The sequence below is a fragment of the Protopterus annectens genome, chromosome 6.part0, assembly GCF_019279795.1.
Source record: "Protopterus annectens isolate FY-2018-M chromosome 6.part0, PAN1.0, whole genome shotgun sequence".
Classification (NCBI taxonomy): Eukaryota; Metazoa; Chordata; order Ceratodontiformes; family Protopteridae; genus Protopterus; species Protopterus annectens.
In genome coordinates, this window is record NC_056737.1 from 1134153322 (window position 1) to 1134174922 (window position 21601).

The window sequence follows — 21601 nt, forward strand, 5'->3', positions numbered from 1 at the left end:
ACCTGTCGGCCAATATGTTGGCAATATCAGTTGGTTCTGTATATGTATTGCCATTGTGCTGTAACTTAGAGCAGATCTGAGTATTGCCATGTATATTGTTGACATAAATATAGAATCCCTTGTGGTTGTCTTTAGAATTTGCAGCAATTTTGTTTTCGTAGCTAGCTTTAGAGGATTTGATGATGGATCTCAGTTTTTTGCTGAGGCTGACAAGGGGGGGTTTCCAGTCTTGGAAATTTACCCTTTTTTGCAACAGTTTTTTCCTTCTGAGGTAGAGTTTGTGTATGGTAGGGACCACCAGATTGGCTTCCTTTTTTTGGAGGAGAGCATCTTGGTTCTGTTTGGTATGCCCCGTTCCATGCACTTCTGTATGTGTTCTGTTCCATGCACTTGTGTAAGTGCTTATACAGTGCATTGGTATATGATTCAGCAGTCATGCACCTGTTTTCCATTTACATGGGTGTCATGATGTTGGCCTCAGCCAGAAGGGTCTCAGAGTTACAGGTGCTCATGGCATCCCCTCCTTACACTATCTTCCACAAAGATATGGTGACTCTGTGCACTAACCCCTAATTCATGCTCAATGAACTGTCACTAAATCAATCTATTCACTTACCCACCATCTTTCCACCCCCGAAAAATGACAGTGAGAGAATACTGCAGTCCCTTGATGTCCACAGGCAGCTAAGGTTATATTTGGACAAAAGTAAGACCATTAGAAAGTCTAATCAACTCTTTGTGTCCTTCCATCCCAGAGCCCTGGGCATGGCAGTATCCAAACAAACTATCTCCTGCTGGATTAGAAAAACTTACTGCTTCTGTTATTCCTACCATGAAAAGCACTTGCATCAGGGGGTCAGGGCACACACTACTAGAGCAGTAGCCTCCACTGGGGCCTTCTTCAAAGGCCTGGATACAACGGCCATCCTTGAGGCAGCCCCCTGGTCTTCAATAAATAACCTTTACCAAACATTACAAACTGGGCCATATCTGTAGAGCTAGAGCAGGATTCGCAAGGGCAGTCCTGCAGGGATTTCCGGAATCCGCTACCTCTTCCTCCTTCTTAAGCTGTGGTACTCTCCCACAGTAAAAATACTACAACATGAGAATAGAAGGACATAGAATAGTTGTGTAAAATCTTAACATAATCATAGATGTCCTTCTCTTCCATGTTGCAGTATTCCTTTCCTCCCACCTATCCCCCTACATTACCTTTCACCTAGCTGTGGGGCATCATGGGGCACTACCTAGACTAGAGTCACACTTGGGCAGTCAATTGCATTTCAGTTGTCTAGAGGACATCATTTGGCACTACATAGACTATTGTCTGACTGGGCAGTCAGTTCTGAGGTCTGTGCATGCAGACATCACATTTAAGGCCCCTGGTTTATGGCCCTGCATGTGACGTCCCACAGACTAACAACAACCAAGCTTAAGCTTTTGTATAGGAGCCTGAGGCAGAGGTTCCCACAGGAAGAATACTGCAACATGGAAGAGAAGGACATCTATGGTTATGGTAAGATTTTACACAACTATTCTTTATGATTGGCCCTTCTGGATCTGAATGATGTTGCACCTCAGCTGAGGCAGAGAAAGGGAAAGAATCACAAGATAGCTAGCTAACTTGTTATAGATGACCTTTTTCTGCTAGTGTAGAACAATATTTCAGTTAGTTTTTAAAAGGGAAAGATTATGAAGTAAATATACAGACTTTGTGTAAAAGAATGAGTGGGCAGAACAAAAGGGGAAAAAAAGGGAATAAATTTAAAGTTCAGCCATTTTTACCAGCTGCAGAGAAACACTATAACAGGTGAATTCAAAATGTTTAAGTTAGTTTTTATTAATGTTTATCATGTTACACTATATTTAACTTCTCATTGTTTGACAAGCTGTTCTGGGAAGCTAATGAAGAAGTTACTAACACCATGGAGGTTTATCAACACAAATATGTATGAGGAAACAGAGGAGTAGTTAGCCCACTTACAGGATAAATAAATTGTAAATGTACATAAGTATAAATGTAGATAAATAGTTTATGCACATTAGTAGGAGCTCAGAAGAATATTAGTGCAGCTTTGGTTGTAGCGAAGTGACCACAGGCAATAAACATGCAAATTTGCATGATAAAAAGACTTTTGTTTTGTTAAAGCTTGAGTGTTGATGAGTGGGCCAGGAGATAGCTTTAGTGGTTTATGTAATATTAAAGGTAAAGATGTATGCCAGAAAAGAGTGACCATGAGTTCAAATACAAGGAAGTAGAAAGGTGAAATGCAATTTTTGTTTACATTTTAATGGTAGAAGTTCAAATTGGAAAGAGAGAGAATAGTTTGCACTGTAAATCAGACTGCTAGAAAACATGTTTACAATTTCATGTCTAAAAATGGCTGTATTGCATAATTTAACATGGAATGTAAGTGTTTTTACAGGTTCTGAGGAAAAAAGTAATGGTTCTGCCTTGTATCAACAAAAACAAAGTTCAAATAGCACTGTTCCAGGAGTCATATTTAGATAAGAATAAGCATTTGAAGTTTATTAAAGCATAGGTTTCAATGAGGGTTTTCATCAGCATATTAAGGCAAAGAAAAATGGTCAGTAATTTTGTGGAGTAGAGGGCCCCTGCTGATTTATCTACTTATTTATTTATTTACATCTGTTTACCAGAAAAGTCTGACTAGGAACAAAACCCTCTTTCAGAGTAGGCCTGGGGAGAAAAGCTCCATTTATACAAAGGTTACATATAGTGTTGTATTATTGGACATACACAGCAGAGGAAGGATGGCACAGTGGTAGCGTTGTCGCCTCACAGCAAGATGTTCTCCGATTCGATTCTCAGCTGGGGTGCCTTCTGTGCGGAGTCTGCATGTCCTCCCTGCATTTGTGTGGGTTTCCTCCCACAATTCAAAGACGTGTCTGGAGTGTTTCTCCCCGGGCCTCCACTGAAAATTGGCTTTGTTCCAAGTCGGACTTTCATAGTCAACAAATGTTAACTAAATAAAAAATAAATGAAATTTTATAACAATAGACCATATTGCATATCTTGAAAGCAGGAAAGCTATATACCTTGACTACAATAAAAGTTATATAGTTCAACTTCAGTGGGGGTCTGAATCATGAAAGGCATACAAAAAATGTAAAAAAAAACAAATACTGGATGCACATAGTACAGAGAGGTTATACACTTAAACTATGATGACTGCTTGTGTAAGTAGAATCGCAGGTGCTGCTTTAAAAATATCTGTAAATCTACCCATCCATCCACAGTCCCTTTCTCCCATTTTTGCACATGGGGTCAGGGTGTCACTTCAACAGTGGCAATCATCTAGAGCCAAGATTTACACTCTCAGGTGGCTAGCCCTGCTGTGGTAGTTCTTCCACACCACACACTTGCATGTACACTCACACCTATGGCCAGTTTAGAGTGTCCAAACCACCTGCTGCATGTCTTTGGAATGTGGGAGGAAACAGGAGCACCCAGAAGAAACCAACGCGAACATAGGGAGGGCATGCAGACTCCACACAGAAGGCACCCTAGCTGAGACTCGAACCAGGGGACCTCTTACTGTGAGGCTATAATGCTATTCAATGTGGTATTGCGTACGGTTACATTGCAGATGCATATTCAGATTATACAAAGATTACATATAGTAATATCTGTAAATGTGATCACAAGTTACTGACAGCAGCTTTTGTCAAGTACCATCATGTTAGGAGCAATACATGACTATAGTATGTATGAGAAGTAGGAGGAGGCAGAGTAAGAAGAGGGGTGGGCAAGGTGTGTTACACATATTAATCAGGTGGTTTTGAGCAGTGATATTGCCAGGAGTTACAGCAAAATAGTTTTATGTTGTGTTTGAAATTTTTTTTTATTTTCTGTTTGATGGAGGAAGGGCGATAGGGAGGAAATTACAACTTTTTGTTATGTAGCAGGCATATAGTGAGTCACTATGAGAATTATAGGAATGAATTACTATTGCCAGGAATTTTTCAGATGGACATAGTAAGCGAGTGAGGTTATGCTAGAGAAGGAAAACGAATGTTGAGTGAATGTTGAAGGATTTTGTTTGAACTTTTTAAATGGTTAAGGTTAAGGAGATTGGGGAGGTTAAGCTAGTTTAACTATGCAGTGTATGTTTTATTGGGAAGATTAGTGGCAATCTTTTCAGGTTTATTATATGATTGCTTAAGTTTTGTGAGTGGGGTTGATAAAAATTGGTGAGGAGTATGTCAGGTTAGTTAGAAGATGGTGGTCTCAAGTGGTATGTTGATGGACACCTAAAACAGAATATTTTCCAAAATGTCAGAGTTGGAACCACCAGAGGGAGGAATGTATAGGTCTATTATGCGCATGGGCTCGGCTTTGTTAATTTTAAGGTGGAATACTAGGATTTCAATTTTGGAGAAGGATGGGATTGAGTTTGGATATAGAGAATGTTTAAGGCTATTTTGGTAGAGCAGAGCTGTACCACTACCTTTTCTGTTTGAGTGGTCAAGTCATAATGTACTGTAGCCAGGTGGTATTATTTCTTCAGAAGTTACAGTGGGATTAAGCTTTGTCTCTGGTAGTGCTACTATATGTGGTAAGTGTGTTCCAGTCCAAGAGAGCAGGGAGGGGGTTTTGTTACATTGCATTGGCCATTGAGATGAAAAATTTTTAGAGCATAACTGTTTGTTAATTTGTTGTCATTAGGGATCCTTTCTGTTTGGATGGATCCTGGGTTGAGGTGAATGTCTCACAGAGTAAAAGTAATACAGAGGGAAGATAACTTTCAAACCTTTTGCGTAGTTTTGTAGCTTAATAAAAATATATGTAGTTTGGAATGGTGAGAGGATGGTGGAAGAGAGTAGGGCTTTATTAGGTGATGTAAAGTGGTGTAATGCAGGTGACAACAAATGTCAGAGTATGAGTTGATGAGAAAGAGGGAAGGTGTCCATGTAGTTTTTGTTTATAAACATGAAGAATAAAGGATACAATGGTTGATAATCTAGGTAGGGATGAGAAGAATGATCATGGTAAGAGTGTGGGATGATCTTAATATGTAGTTTGGTCTGATAGAGAAAATTGGTTAATGTGGGCGGTGGAGATGGGAAGGCTAAGAGTTTAGAGATTATGATGTGTGACAAGTGATGTGAATGGGAGTCTGAGGAGAAGGCAGCTGGACCTGATGATTGATAGTGGAAAAGAGAAAATGATGTAGTGGGGAGGAAGTTAAGCTGGAGGTAGAGGATGAGGTCTAAAGGACGGATTTAATCTGTGAGTTATGATTATGGGCAGGGTAGTGGTCTACTAGTTAGTTCAAATGTAGCATAAGGGGTGGGATTTGGGGGTGCAGAGCAGGAGAGTAGAACAAAACTCAGTTGGGCTACACCAGCTGAAGAGGGAAGGCCTTCCTACTGAAAGAAGAAAGACTGTCTTTCATTCGAACTGCTAATAATAGATGTGAAAATAAAAGACAAAATGGGAACATTTGTGGGAGTGTTGGGATTATTAGGCTGGTAAGACAATTGCTTTGGCTAATGTGTACATTCCCCCACAGACTCATGTATTGAAAATGAAGAGAATTTTAGGAGAAATAAGCTTTCAGCAAGTGCTGCCACTTGTAAGTAGAGATTGGAATGTGGTTACTAGTAAGGAAGATTTGTCAGGGGTCAGGAGAAGAAAATAATAATGGCAGAGGGTAGATTTAAAAAAAAACTATGGTTCAGGAAGATCAGCTATAAATAGTAACCAATACCGAGCACTGAAATGTGAAAACTGAATGACTGAAAATCCGGACTTATCCCATACAAACTTCAAGAATGCCATTTGTTAGAATATTCCCCTCTTCTCTTTGGTGCAACCATCTCGGAGAAAAGTGATGCTTGATATGCACTCCTCTTTTTTTTCAAAATTTTGGGACTTGGCATTGCAAGTCCTGATAGTTCTCTCTGGAGCTGTTACAGACTGCTTGAAAGAAATGAATAACTATTTGGATAGTATATATGAGCATAGACAGATGATGCTCAAGCAACTCTTTTATGATAATAATCAAAGGGCACAGAAACTGTTTGTCCAAAAATTAAGATAGCAGCAAGTTGAGAGGGCAGTGGTAAAACGCAGGGACCCAGAAAAAAAGAAAGAAAAAGATCTAGAAATCCTAACAAGATGCACAAGGCATTTTGTTTCAAATGACAAAGTTTGTTTAACTGGGTTAAGCCAGCTTGATATAACTGTCCCTTTTAAAGGTGACTCAGGAGCACTGTCTGGTTGAGTGACTTGCTCAAAGTTACACAGTTTGTTCAGAGGAACCTATGGCCATTGATCGAAATGCTGAACAATCAAACCACAGATGGTGGATCCCAGCATATCTGAGAATCATAACCTGAAAATCTAAAATGCCCCAAAACAGGAGACTGCAAAATGGCAACCATTTTCCTTTAGCGATAACCCTACCACTAGCTAAAGTCAGAATTTATCTAAATAGTGATAGTGTTATGGAAAGGGTTTTTCTAAGGCAAGTTGTAGATAAAGCCTCCTTGTTCCATCTTACTAATGTGTGCTAACCCCACACCTTTCCGTAGGAAAAACCCTTTTTGTGACACTACCACTACACAAGACGAAAAGACGCCACATGCATTAATACACACCCACAAAACAGTGCATCTATCCTTCTACCTAGCCCTTAATCTAACCCTAACCTGCAAACACACTCTCCATGCAATACAAACTACTAACCTACTAACTCTTGTTAGCAGAGTTCCACCTTAACTCAGACTCGCCATCAAAATAATCAGTCTTTCTGGTTTACACATCACCATCACTTACCCAAGCCTACATTTGCTAGATAGGGCACATTTTCCTTTTTTGGAGAAAAAAATGACTAGAAGCCAGTAACCCATTCAGAGGCACAATACACAAATGGAGGCTGGGGGACTTACTACATGAGGCATCTTGTTATCAGTTCACAGCCTTAGTCCCTTGCACTAATTTCCAGACTGGTGATGCGTTATGATATCAAACATTTGATTGCATGTAGGAACATTAAAGAAAATAGGATTGAGTGGTACAACTGAAAAGGTTTAAAAACTGTGGTATCCAACTTTCATTTTGCTTGAACGGAACTGAGGATTACTAATGTATTATGGAATATGGGGGAAAGCAGGTTGAAATGTTTTGAAATGAAAATGTGGGTAGTTTGCTTTGGTGCTAGAGTAAGATGGAACCTGTTGTAGAAAGTAAATTTATGGATGGAAGAATATATTAACTTCAGCATTAATGGAATGGAAATCGCATATATTTCTGTTTGTATGTTTGTTGTTGTTTTGGTTCTGTTATAGCAATAAAACTTAATATTTGGGGGTTTTAAAGGGTTACAGAAAGAGTTCTTAAGTGAATCCATTCCTTTACCAGCTCTTCCAGAGCGGTAGATAGAAGAAACGATGTTCCAACTTGAAACAGACATTGTCAGAATGGTTAGGTAACTAAGCTTTTTTTTTTACTAAAAATAGATAAAGCTTTAAAAGGTGTTGTTGGGTTTTGTTCTAATGAAGCTATGATCTCCCAAGGAGTTGACACTTAAGTCAAACATTTCAGACTGAATGCTGGGCTGGATTTGTAAGAGCTGTCTTACTTGATACTGCTGTGCCATCCTTCTGTAACACTGAGAAACTGTAGAGTACTGTTGTATATGCCATCTAATGATCGCTGCTGGCGGCCTGCTTTTCCTCAGAGTTCGGTATTACAGCTAAGTGAGGCACTTACCTTAACAGTAAGTAGATCTAAGAGAGATTTGGAGGTAAAGGAACACATTTACCTTGACAGTGAGTAGATCAGAAAGGGATTTGAGAGGTAGAGAAAGATTGCTCTAGTGAGTATATCCTCCCACCCATCCCAGCTCCTCTGGAAAATCTCTTTGTAGATCATTGAAGAGCTGTTTGTGTACTTATTTTAAAATGTTTTTATATACCCCACATTCACACTTCCTGTCATTCTTGTACTTGATTTGATTCATGGGATGCATAGTAACATTTTGAAACGTTTCTCCCTGGGCCTCCCCTGAAAATAGGCTTTGTCCTAGTTGGACTTTCCTGGTCAACAAATGTTAAATAAAATAATTAAATAAATAGTACTCCTTTTGGGAAGAATATTTCCTCACATGAAGAACTGAAAAAGTGGGATCAGTGTTGGTTTAAATTTGATAAGACATGACTGATGTCAGTGGGTGCCTCAGGAAGAGATTCACAAAGGCTTGCACATAATGTCATGGATAGTAGTGATAAAGCTTGCACTGGTCATTTTGTTTCACCTTTCATTGGTCCACTCAATAATTAGTACTAGAGTGATGTTCTTTTCATTGTCTTCAGCGTCTAGAAAGTTTCTTAAGGTGAGTGCCTCTCTCAGCTGTACTTAAAAAGAAAATCAAAGGGCTGAATTTTTGGGTGAGGGATGATACAAGAAAGAGTGAAATGTCAAACTGTAGAACTAAACTAAATTAAAAATGTAAATTTATGAGGAGTTTATTGTATATGCAGGAGATTGGAGAATTCTGGCTAAATATGTGGTAGTGATGGTAAGGACTGCTAAAGTTTCCTTCTGTCATTTGCTTGATATGCCCTTTTTTCATTTATGAAGGTTGAACCTCCTGCCTCTCTTCTCTAGAAAATAATACAAGTCTGCATGTTGAAAGTAAGACAAGGCACAGTCAGAAGATTCAGTGGTCTGACTCGGGCCGCAATTTTCATGCAGTGGTATAATTTTACCTGTTTTAACATTCTATTGTCAGAAAGTATTGTTTGGCAGCCCTCCACTTAACACTCAAATTTGTTTTTGTTTTTAAGTGGTTTTATGGCAGTAGTAATTTTGAACTGTAGACTGTGTATTCTTCTATTTCTCATTTGAAGTGACTAACATTCTGTTCTTTTTTTTCAAGGAGCAAAATTAACAAAGAGGTCTAATTTGTCTATTAAGGACTGGTCTGAAAAGGAGGTGTCAGATTGGCTGTCTGCAGAAAGACTTGAAGACCTGGTTGAGATTTTCATGAAAAATAATATTGATGGTAAAGAGTTGCTTGATATTACAAAAGAAAGTCTTCAGAAAGAACTGAAAGTTGGTGAGTATTAAGAAGTATGATATTCTAATAATTCTTGAATATCCATGACAGAAATCTAAGTTTGCCTTAAAAGGTATATGCAGGAGATCACAAGCTCCACTATTACTGAACCATTGTAAATCCGGAAATAAATTAGAAGATAGATCATATAGGTTCATAGATTCATAGGTAGGTACTAGGCTATCGGCCCAAGGGCCTATGTAACCCTAGCCAGCAAAGCCACACAAGAAAGTTATTTTACTTTATATAGTTTAATGTCTGCCTTTAAAAAAAGCAATGTGGTATCCATAATATGTCTCGAATTATATCGGTATTCTTTTCAAAGCTGCTTAAATGCTGATTATCAAGATTGTGGCTGACTGAAAAGCACACTAAATAGAACTCCCCCATTGTGAAAACTGAGAAAGTGTTTAAAAAGGCATTAAAAGACACAAATTTGGGGATTCAGTTATTAGATAGCAGCTACACTGTTTAAATGTCAGCAAAAGATAAAAAAGTAAGAAAAATAAAAAAGTCAACTAAAGAATGAAAAAAGTACTGCATGGGAAGAACATCAGGGCTGATCAGCAAGAAGCAGATCTATGTGCAGTATCAGTGCAGGGGATGACTTCCAGTAAGCTAGAAGGAAAAATAGATAAAATGCCCTTAGAAGTATTTAAGTGGGACCATGGAAGAATATATAAGAATAGATGAAAAACAGTTGGAAAAATATAAGTAAATAATCACTCAGAATCATACCTCTCAACCTGGAATCATAAAAAATCTGGACAAAGGCCCATGAAAAATAGGTACAACTGACCAAAAATCTGGACACTGAGTAACATAAAATTGCATACATAATTATGTAACCCTGTCCACTTCGATGGAATTGTGGGGTACCAACCTTTAAACGCAAACTAAAGAACAGAGAAGATATGATAATGAAACAAAATAAACAGAACAATATTTTTTTATTTATATTAATATTTGAACTTGTATCAAACTTTGAACTTGTGCAAAACTAAAATACAATTTTCTTTTATAAAAATAAAATCAGCAGATTTGTGAGATGCATAAAAAATATGTATTGCATCAAAAGTCACTAATGGGTAAACTGAAATTAAAATCAGCAGAAGGCACAGATACAGCTCCATAGAATTAATTATTTAGTTATGACTGCAGATATTATAGCCATACCTCTCAATCTCTTAGAGCAAGAAATCTGGACAAAGCCACAAATAATGGACCAAAGGCCCAGATATAACCAGTGACACTTTTTAAGTACCCCTCTTCCAAACTTAGACTGTTGACTGAATAACAGATTTTTCATAGCATGAATTTTCTGAAGGATGAAGTCTGAACATCAAATGTAATGTCTGCTGCCTACCATTATTTCCTGACTTTACTCCTCGAAGGTCTGCCACTGCCAGTGATTTGCCAGAAAACTACAATTTTATGAGAAACGCACACATAGCAAAAAGCCAAAAGCTTAATATCTTATAAACAACTTGTGGTACTTAAATAACATAACATACTGATAATTTCTGTCCTAGTATGCACCACAGGAGCACTGCTTAAATGAAAAGGAAATGTTTGTGTAGCTCATAAATGCACAGAATGATCTATGATTTCCTGAGTCACTAGGCTGAGGGGCTCACGGCCACTCTCCTTTCAATATTTAAACCATTGCTGCTGCTGTTGCATGTGTTGTTAAATGAATAAATAGACTGTGAGGGCTAATAAATAATTACCATGTGAATTCAAGGCTTGACTTGTTAATATCCTCGCATACAAGTAGCTTTGTAAGTACCTGTCGCTCGTCCAGTCAGGATAAAATAGATGAGTTTTTGTGGGTTCTGTTCAAGCAGCTCTATTATGTACAAACACATCAGGACTAGGGCTTATTAACTTTAGCTTAGATAAACTTGTAAACAAACTAGCTATTACACTCATACATGCTCACTCTCAGGCTGCACTCTCAAAATGGCACTGAAGCTAGCACATGCTTGCTATTTATATGCACGTGCCAACCTTGAAACACTTCTTAAAGGTATTACATAAGCGCACACACACACTATTCTACACCTTTCCTGTTTGAGAAATCAGTCATGCAATATTGACGACATTAATCGACATGCAATCAGTACAGATAATTATTTGTCATGCAATTATACAGAACTAAATACATGCAAACAATTATGTCCAGGTTGCTGCATATTTCACACTAGGTCTGAAATACGACCAAATCGTGTGACATAGAAATTAGAATTAGGTCTAGCAACTAGGAATGTCTCTGCTGAATGTTCACCCTTAGATATATCAAAAACATCATCAAGAATGGAAGTAGAAGTTAAGACACGTTTTGCACCAGGAACTTTGTCTGGATTGCTCTGAGATCTAGAGTCAGTATCACAGGAACGATGCTGCGATATCGATTCTGGTACAGGAAGAAGATGTCTGCGATTTCTCCTGTACTCCACACCCTCAGATTCTACGAAGTAGCATCTCTGCTTGGTACCTGTACCTGCTACTTGACCAATCCGATCGAAAACTTTTGGCGATTCTATCCTCACTGTCTCTCCTTCTTTCAATGGACGAAGAAATCTGCTCAATTTATCATAACTGAACTTCTGGAAAGAACGCTTTCTGAATAATTGGACTCTAATTATCCTGTTGTTCTTAGCTTTAGGCCTCAACAAACTGGAACTAATAGTGTTGTTCTGGTTTGTCGGAATAGAAGTCTCTGAGCAGGCGAGCCAAGTATATATGAGTAGATGTTCATCGTGTTACACTGCTGCAGTCATCACACTTGGGTTATCCTGCCATTAGGCGGTCCCGCAGTCGGCCAGAGTTCCAAAGTCTTGATCTGGTGTCGGTTGCTGTCGCTTCTTCCCTGACGTCAGTGCGCCAGGGGTATATAAGAGGCATCCGACACCATTTTCTTCTGTCTTTCTTGCCGCGTGGTGCCCGAAGCAGAAGCAGTTCGCAAGTGCCGGTCGGCCGACTCCTGAGAATTTCAAATCAAATTTCAGACCAAAGTCTTCAATAAAGCTAAGTACCCCGTTGGGGAACCTTTTCTTGCCTCAGTCCGATGTCAGAAAAAGTTAACAATTGCATTTCTTGTGGGAAGCAAATACCTCATAAGGACTTTCATTCTTATTGTATTCCTTGCCTAGGCCCAGACCACGACGTCACAGGTTGTCGGTTTTGTGCTAGGTTTAACAAACGAACTATTAAACGTTGATTTGATTTTGCCCGACATTATTTTGGTAGGAAATTTAATTATACCATGCCGTCGGAGCAACCGATGACCGGAATGCATAAAAAACGCAAAGATAAGGACAGGCAGCCGAGACCCAAACCAGACTCCCAGGCCTCTGCTAGGCCAGTCGCTGGTTCTCCGGTTTTCAGTGAGGCGCCTACGCAGCCCCTGACGACCGCTGATTTAGAACCCCAGGCGGCATCCGATTCCCAAGCAGAGATTGCTAGGCCTCCACAACCTTTACCTTTAGGCCCTTCCGACTCCATGGCTGAAGGAGATTCCGGTGCAGTTGAAACACTTTCAGTTGCAGAAGGTGTCTTCAGACCGACTACACTCACTATTAAATCCTATGCAAAGCTGAAAACCCCTTTAAAAACAAAGAAGACTGTACAGCAGTCTCCAGTACAAGTCCCCATGCCTAAGAAACAGATGCTTAAGATGGCTGAAGATTTAATTACCCTAATCAGGGGTTCCCATCCCCCTCCTGATAAAAGGCCAAGACAGGAGAAGGACTACGCTTCCTCTGACCAGGTTTCAATTTCCTCAGATTCTTCTGAGGAACAGGAATATTCCTTTCCCCCTTATGAAGACTCTGATGCTGAAGAGTCTATCCCTTCAGCATCTCCCCCAGAAGACTACTCTTTTGGGGAAACTTTACATACCATGAGGGAACATTTCCACTGGGAAGGCCAGGATTACTCTGATTCTAAGAAAAGGTTCCGAGAGTTCATTTTACTACCCCAGCACAGACTACTTGCTATTCCACCCGTGTTAGACATTGTGGATGATGTTTATTCAGAATCTAGCCTTAACCCAGATTCACTACCTCCTGCACCAGCCAAACCAGACAGATACTACAGAGTCCCTGACTCACACAAATTCCTATATAAAAGCCCTGTTGCTGACCCAGAAACCATTTCCTAGGGTCCCAAAGGGGTTAAGGCCTCTATTGCTAAAAATCCTGTACCCTCTGAAAGGGATTCTAGAGCACTAGACAGATGGGGAAAGAAAGTATATACCTCAGCTACTCTAGCTATGAGGGCCTTAAATTGCCAGTTTCACATGCTGAAATATCAACAATATTTGATGTCTCAATTAAAACAAAAAATGATCACACATACAGAACAGCCTGATTACAAGGAAATGCAAGATTTGTTGCATGCAGCTGAACAAGTGGGAAAGCATACTTTGCAATGTGGATTTGAATCATTGGAAGCTTCTTGTAGAGCAGCAGTGACAGGGTCTGTCATACATAGGCATGATTGGTTAAAAGAACAAACTTTACCTGATCATGTTAAAGCAAAGTTATTAGATGCACATTTTACAGCAGGATGTTTTATTTGGTGTAAAAGCAGAAGAGGTTTTAAAGAAAATGGAGGATAAAGCAAAATGTAAGCAGACGGTCAAGGATTTTTTTACAGGTTCAATCCCCTCATTTCAGCAGAAATTGGCCAACCAAAAACTGGTCCTTTCCAGCTTCTGCCAGACCACAGACGGGCAAATACAGATGCCCAAGGGGCAGAGGTCAGTCACAAGGCTCTTACCAGCCTCAACAATGGGGTGCCACAACCCAAAAAGGAGGAGAAGACAGGTCTCAACTATCAGAAGACAAACACAATGACTTACCCCTCAGACCAAGCAAATCCCTCTTGGCAGCTCCCTTGGGAGGAAAGCTAGCACTTTTTGCAGACAACTGGCACATCATCACAAAAGACAAATGGATCCTAAATATTGTATCTCAAGGATACAGATTCCACTTTCACACTTTACCAAGGATAAGGAATGCCAAACCTGCCACCAAATCAATGGGCAGAGGCTCAAAAGCAAATTTCAGCTGTCATGGACATGAGAGCCATTCAACAGGTTCCTACACAGGAGCAAGGACAAGGATTTTACTCAAGACTCTTTCTAGTTCCCTGAAAGGACAAAGCCTGGAGACCCATTCTGGACCACTCAGTTCTAAACACATATCTGGAAGTACCCAAATTCAAGATGCTAACACTACAGCAACATCTTCCCATGCTGGACAAGAAGGCTTGGCTAGTAACATTGGACCTCAAGGAGGCATACCTGCATGTCCCTATCAGACAAAATTACAGAAGATACCTCTGATTTATAGCAGGTTCAACCCTTTACCAATTCTCTGCACTGCCCTTTGGCTTATCTACTGCACCCAGGGTCTTCACAAAATGCCTGGCACCAGTAATTGCATACTGCAGACAAAGATGAATTAAAATATATCCATACCTGGACGACTGCCTTATTCAAGCAGAAAGCAAGGACATTCTTTTAAAGCATCTGGCATTTGTCAAATACCTATTAAGTTGCCTAGGGTACATAGTAAACGAAAAGAAATCAAAACTAGTGCTCTCACAAGACATTATATTCCTGGGTGCCAGCTTAAATACAACAGCCCAGATGGCTTATCTCACGCCAGACAAGCAAGGACAACTGACTCAATACTTCAAAATGATGGCAACAAAGACCCAACTCCCTGCAAGAAAAATTCTGCAGGCCTTGGGATTCATGGCATCTTGCATACTACTAATACCATTTGCAAAACTGCATATGAGGAAATTACAATGGTATCAACACAGCCACAGCTTGGAAACAATAATTCCACTCATTCCCTGCCTTCAACAGGAGTTTCTATGGTGGGCTCAGGCATGTCACCTCAACAAGGGTCAGCCTTTTACCTTACCTACAGCCAGGCAAACTATAACAACAGATGCATCGGATTATGCCTGGGAAGCGCACATGGCAGGACAGTGTATTCAGGGCAAATGGTCTGCAGATCACAGGCATCTACATATCAATCAAAAAGAGATGCTAGCTGTACAAAATGCCCTAATAGCTTTCAAGGACCTCCTACATCCAGGACAACTCCTAATAAAGATGGACAACACCACAGTGATGTGGTACATAAACAAGCAAGGGGACACACATTCCTACCCCCTATGCAGACAAGCAATGACCTTGTGGAACACAGCACTGACCTACCAAGTTCAACTACAAGCACAATTCCTGCCAGGAAAGAAAAACACATTGGCAGATGATCTAAGCAGAAACATCATAGATCCTCACGAGTAGAAACTAGATCCACAAGTATTCGCAATGATAACTCAAAAATGGGGGAGCCCAGACATAGATCTGTTTGCTTCCCCCCAAAACTACCAACTACAGAAATTCTGCACAAGGACATACCACACACTAGCTTGGAAAGTGGACGCCCTCTCATTCAGTTGGAAAAGATTGACAGTGTATGCCTTTCCTCCACTGCCTCTTCTGGCAAAGGTGCTGCTGAAAGCCAGATTAGAGAGGCCACAAATGATACTCATTGCTCCAGACTGGCCACGCCAACACTGATATCCAATACTAAGGAACATGGCTCAAGGTCCACCATGGATTTTACCTCCAATTCCTCACCTGCTCACTCAGCAAAACAATCAGATTCTACACAGCCAGCTCAAGACTTTAAATCTGGCTGCATGGCAAATTACCTAAACAACCAGTCAACACTTCTCTCTAAAGCTATGATGGATGTCATTCTGGATGCCAGGAGGCCCAGCACCAGGAAAGCCTATTCAGACAAATGGAAAAGATTCTGCGCCTGGAACCAGGCTAAAGGCCAAAATCCCCCTGTCCCAAATGTTCCTCAGATTCTGCAATATTTAACTGAGATGTTGCACAAAGGCCTTTCCTTTTCATCTATAAAGATCCACGCTTCAGCTATTTCAGCTCATTACAACACGGATCCTCCTATTTTTTCACATCCATTATTAAGGCAGTACCTCAGAGGGGCTAAGAACATAAGACTGCCCCGAAAAGCACCAACACCAACTTGGGATCTCAACTTTGTTTTGGAAAAACATACACTACCACCCTTTGAACCAGCTTTTACAGCTGATCTACAATTTCTATCATGGAAAACTGCCCTGCTGCTAGCAATAACTTCAGCACGAAGAGTCTCAGAGCTACAGGCCCTAATGGCAGTGGAGCCTTTCATCATTTTTCATCAAGACAGAGTCTCTTTACGAACTAACCCTTCCTTTATGCCAAAGGTGGTATCCAGTGTGGCCCTAAACCAAACCATTCATTTGCCCACCTTTTATCCAAACCCCCAGAACAAAGGGGAAAGGCTCCTACACTCTTTGGACATTCACAGGCAATTACGTTACAACTTGGATAAAACTAAGGCTTTCAGAAAATCTTACCAGCTCTTCGTATCCTATGCTGCAGGATCATAAGGAAAGGCGATCTCAAAACAGACCATTTCAAAATGGATAGGACATTGCATCTGTTTCTGCTACACACACCATGGGAAACCTGTACCTGGTAACATCAGGCCCCATTCCACCAGGGCTACAGCAACATCAACAGCCTTCCTCAGAGGGGTACCAACCAAGGATATTTTGGAGGCTGCAACTTGGAGTTCAGTGCACACCTTCACCAAGCACTATCACTTACCTCTATACTCTAAAACCAGAGCTGGCTTTGCCACTGCAGTTCTGCAGGGCCTACTAGCCTCTCCAAACCCTGTTTAGTTCCACCACCCATCCTTAGCTTTGGGATTCAACCCAAGTGTGATGACTGCAGCAGTGTAACACGATGAACATAGTGCAGTTTTGTACCTACCATAAATGTAAATGTTCGAGTGTTCACACTGCTGCAGTCCAGGTTACCCTCCCTCCATCCTCTCTGACCTAGCTGAACTTTTCTATACCTTTTCTATCCTGTACAACCTTTGTGATGTATTTGCTTGTAACTGAAGGTATTCCTTTTATTCTTTTTACATGTTTTATTAGCAATATGTATTGCCTACCTACTTGGGGGCACCTGACATCTGGTTCAAGAAAAACTGAAGAAAATGGCGTCGGATGCCTCTTGTATACCCCTGGTGCACTGACGTCAGGGAAGAAGTGACAGCAACCGATGCCGGACCAAGACTTTGGAACTCTGGCCGACTGCGGGACCACCTGACAGCAGAATAACCCAAGTGTGATGACTGCAGCAGTGTGAACACTCTAACATCTACATTTATGGTAGCTACAAAACTTTACTATTCAAAAAGACATCACTATTATCATGCTTTGACCTCTCAAGTAATTTCTTTGCACTCTGTACTGCAAGGTCAGCTAGTCCTTTTGATTGTGGATATTCTGGACTACTAGTAACATGTGCAAAGTCCCATTCTCTTGCAAATTTCTGAAATAACTGACTAGTAAATTGAGTACTGTTGTCAGAGATAACATTGTGTGGACTGCCATGGACTGAGAAATGATGTTTCAACAGTGAATGTTAGATTGGTAGTAAATCAATCTCAGACCAGTTCAAATAAGAGTTACCAACACTAAGTAATGCTGAATGTTCCACTCGAATATATCAGTGGCTACTGTTGACCAAGGTAGTTCAGGAACTTGACTTAGCTGTAGTGGCTCTTTTTGCAAATGCGGTTTTGTACTATTGCATACTGAACAAGAAGAAAGTACTTTATCAATGTCTTTTACTAGAGAAGGCCAAAATATTAGTTCTCTCACCCTTCTTTTGGTAGATTTGGAACCTGGGTTACCATAATGCAAAATCTGGATATATTAATTTTGTAAGGAAGCAGGAACAACAATTTTAGGACCTTTGAAAATCATACCATCTTCCATCAACATCTCGTCTCTGTAAGAAAAATAAGTTTGCACTTCAGGTAGTACACTAGATTGCTTGGACGGCCATCCAGCATTAATGTAGTGGTTGAGCTTTTGCAAAATGGGATCAGTCTTTGTATGATCTCTCAGCTCATTAAGTCTCGTGGCAGAAAAATTACACACTTCCAGGATATCAAAGTCAAAATTCTGTGCATGGAGCTGTTCTGTTGTATTTCTGGGTGATATAGATAAGGTATCAGCCAGCTGAAGAGGTTTGCCTTTTGTATAGACCATTTTGAAGTTGTACTTTTGCAATTTGAGCATCATTCTTTGTAATCTTGCTGGAGCTGAATGCATAGGCTTCTTTAGAATAGTAACTAGAGGCTGGTGATCAGTTACAATCTGAATAGCTCGACCATAGATGCAATCATGAAACTTTGAACATGCAAATACTATTGCCAAAAGTTCTTTCTCAGTTTGTGCATATTGCATTTCATTTTGGGTAAGAGTTCTAGATGTATAGGCAACTGGTCTGCCTTCTTGAAGAATAATTGCGCCAAGCCCAAATTTTGAAGCATCATAGGAAAAAGTGACTGGTTTATTGACATCATAGTATCTTAATATTGATGGGGTGGCAATTTTCTGCTTAAGGTCTTCAAATGCTCTCTGGTGCAGTTCCAACCAAGACCATGTAACATTTTTGCACTTCAGCTCTTTCAAAGATAATGTCAACTCACTGAAGTCTGGTATAAACTTGCCTAAATAGTTGACCATACCAAGAACATTATGTGGTGCTGGCATCTCAAGAATGTGTACTTGCTTGAATGGGTCTTGTCATAAGCCAGTGCTAGTGAGTAAATGACTTACATATGTAACTTCTGGTAGTCTGAGTTTGCACTTCATAGGGTGGAGCTTTAAGTTCACTTCACGTGCTCTGTCTAGAACTTTCTTGAGAGTTATGTCATGCTCTGCTTCATCATTGCCTCCAACCAATTATTATGACACAAGGATAACCTGAAAAAATTAGCTCCATTGCACGCTGAAAGACTTCACTTGCAGAATTTATTCCAAATGGCATCCTGAGGAATCTATATCTGCCAAATAGGGTACTGAAAGTAGTCCGAAATGAAGATTTGCAATCAACCATCACTTGCCAAAATGAACTTTTTGCATTTAAGACAGAAAAAAACAGTGGCATTTGGTATTAAGGTTGCAACTTCCTCTACTATATGCATTGAGTGATGCGGTCTCTTTAATGCTTTGTTCAAATCTGCTGTGTCAGTGCATATTCTGATTTCGTCAGAGCCTTTTTTGTGGGCCACTGCCATGGACGGCACCCATTCAGTTGGTTCTGTAACTAGGCAAATTATACCTTGCTGCACCATTGTATCCAACTGAGCTTTAACTTTATTCTACGTAGCTATCAGAACTTTTCTTGCTGGTCTGACAACTGGACTGACTTCTGGGTCTAACTTCATAGAATACACAACTGGAAGTTTGCCCAACTTGTCATCGAAAACAGCATACTCTGAGAAAATGGTGTCAGAAAAATTGGAACTAGGATATGTGCTTATGTGATGAACTTTGGTAAAAGAAAGCAAATTCATTCTCAAACTTTCTCTGAGACCCAATAATGACCGCACAGGTCTTCGGTCTGCATAAAATAAACTGTAACAGCTCCTAGCCAAATAATAAGAAACACTACTGAGCCTTCGGTTTGAATTTCTTCACCTCCATAAGCAACAAGTTTCTCACAACTAGCCACATTGAGTTGTTCATTAGTTTTCAGTTTAGCAAATGTGCCTGCTGACATAACATTACACTTTGAGCCAGTGTCTACCTTAAGCTCGATGGTCTTACCATTGATCTGGACAATATAAACCACTTCATTCTTTGCCAACAAATTTATTGCATCAGCCTTTTCACCAATTACTGATACACCATCTACGTAGAAAGTACAATTGCAGCTCTTTTTGTGATCAACTTGCTTTTTCAAGTGACCCTTCTTTATAACTGTATAAAGTTTACTTAATTTGCAAAATTTCAGAAAAAATTTTTTTTTATACTTGTGGCATTGCTGACCAAATGCTAAGCATTTTTCTATTTTAGACTCATGATTGGCACCACAATTGTGACAGTTAACATTAAAGCTGGATTTGGGTTCTGCTGACTCACCCTTGTACTGGACTGAGCATGTCCTTTTCTTAGAACATGCTGGAAAAACTATGGGTTTTACCTGGGGAGCCTGCAGAGGTGCAGGTGCCATGTGCTTAGTCCTGCTTCTGCTGGCTATGGGTTGCATGCTTTCTACCTTTGCTCTGGAGTCTGCTGAAACCATGCTCTTATCACATGCAAGCATGCTAGCATGCCTTTCCGTAATTTCATAGATTTGACAAATTACAATAGCTTTGCTCAGCATTAAATCACTGTCATGAAGCAAAATCGTTCTAACTGCAGCACTATTAATACCACACACAAGCCTGTCCTTTATCAACTCATCTTTTAAGTCACCAAAGCAACACATTTTAGCTCTATTTCTGAGGTCACTTATATAAGCTTTAAAAGTTTCCCCTGGTTTTTGATCTCTTGTGTAAAACAAATGCCTCTCTAATGTAATATTTGTCTGGGAGGGTACACATTTCCCTAAACTTGCGTTTCAAACACTCAGGGTCTTCCCTTGATTCAGCCTGTACAACAATATGACGGTTTTCACCTTCTCCCTCATATACTGCTGGTGCATACACAAATGAATGCTCTCTTTCTATGGCCTCTGACCCAGCTAAGTTTAGCTAAATGGATGCCCTGGTGCATGCATCTTTATCAGAATAAGTTGCTTGTATAAAAATATCATACTCTTGCTCAAATATTCTCCAATTCTCTGCAATATTCTGATCAAACACCAATGATGTTGGTTTTTGAAATCCGTCTGCTATATTAACACATACCAGCAAAGGCTTTTGCAAGTATGCACGAACACACATATATACATATGCCGGAAAAGGGTGGTAATTTGCTAAATAACTCTCTACATTGCAAGAAACACTCTGTAATGGCAGCACTTTGCGAATAGACACAACCAGCACAAGAAACTTTTTGAAATGGCTATATTTTGACTGTACTTCATAAAATAGTTGCACTTTGCACATAAATAAACTCTCCTGAATAAACAGTAATAAGCACACACTGTAAGCACTTTTATACACTTTAAGATACTTCAAATTACTATAGTTATGCCCTGAATACAGTGTGAAATAGTAGTTATGCCTACTTTGCCATCGTAGTGAACATTTATATGCCAGCTTCCTTAACCTCACAGGCCTGATAAATGATATAAGACAGCCTAAGGATGAGTTTCACAAAGAAGCCACACATCGTGGATGCCCTTAAATGAAAAACCCATCTGTTTGGATGGGTGCCGTTTAAAAAAAAAAAAAAAGGCTTTGGTATTTGATGGTTATGATGATGGTCAGTGACAGCAGTGCATATGCATGCATGTGTGTGTGGGGGGGATAAATGTTGTGCAAGATAAACTAGTACTGATGATCTAGAGGCATCTACAACAAAACCTAACATAAAAGTGGAAACCACTGTTAGTAAAGGTGATGGGAAGGTAAGGCTGACAGATGAAGCAAAGA

The 21601-nt window shown here is 40.0% G+C and overlaps 1 protein-coding gene across 2 annotated transcripts in view; it reads left to right on the forward strand.

Annotated features, from left to right (window-relative positions):
* WDSUB1 (WD repeat, sterile alpha motif and U-box domain containing 1) overlaps positions 1-21601 on the forward strand; it is an 885392-nt gene that overhangs the window by 754422 nt on the left and 109369 nt on the right. For both annotated transcript variants that reach the window (XM_044074750.1, XR_006365236.1), the window contains exon 9: positions 8910-9089. In XM_044074750.1, coding sequence (XP_043930685.1) covers positions 8910-9089 — 180 coding nt within the window. The remainder of the gene's footprint in view (positions 1-8909; positions 9090-21601) is intronic.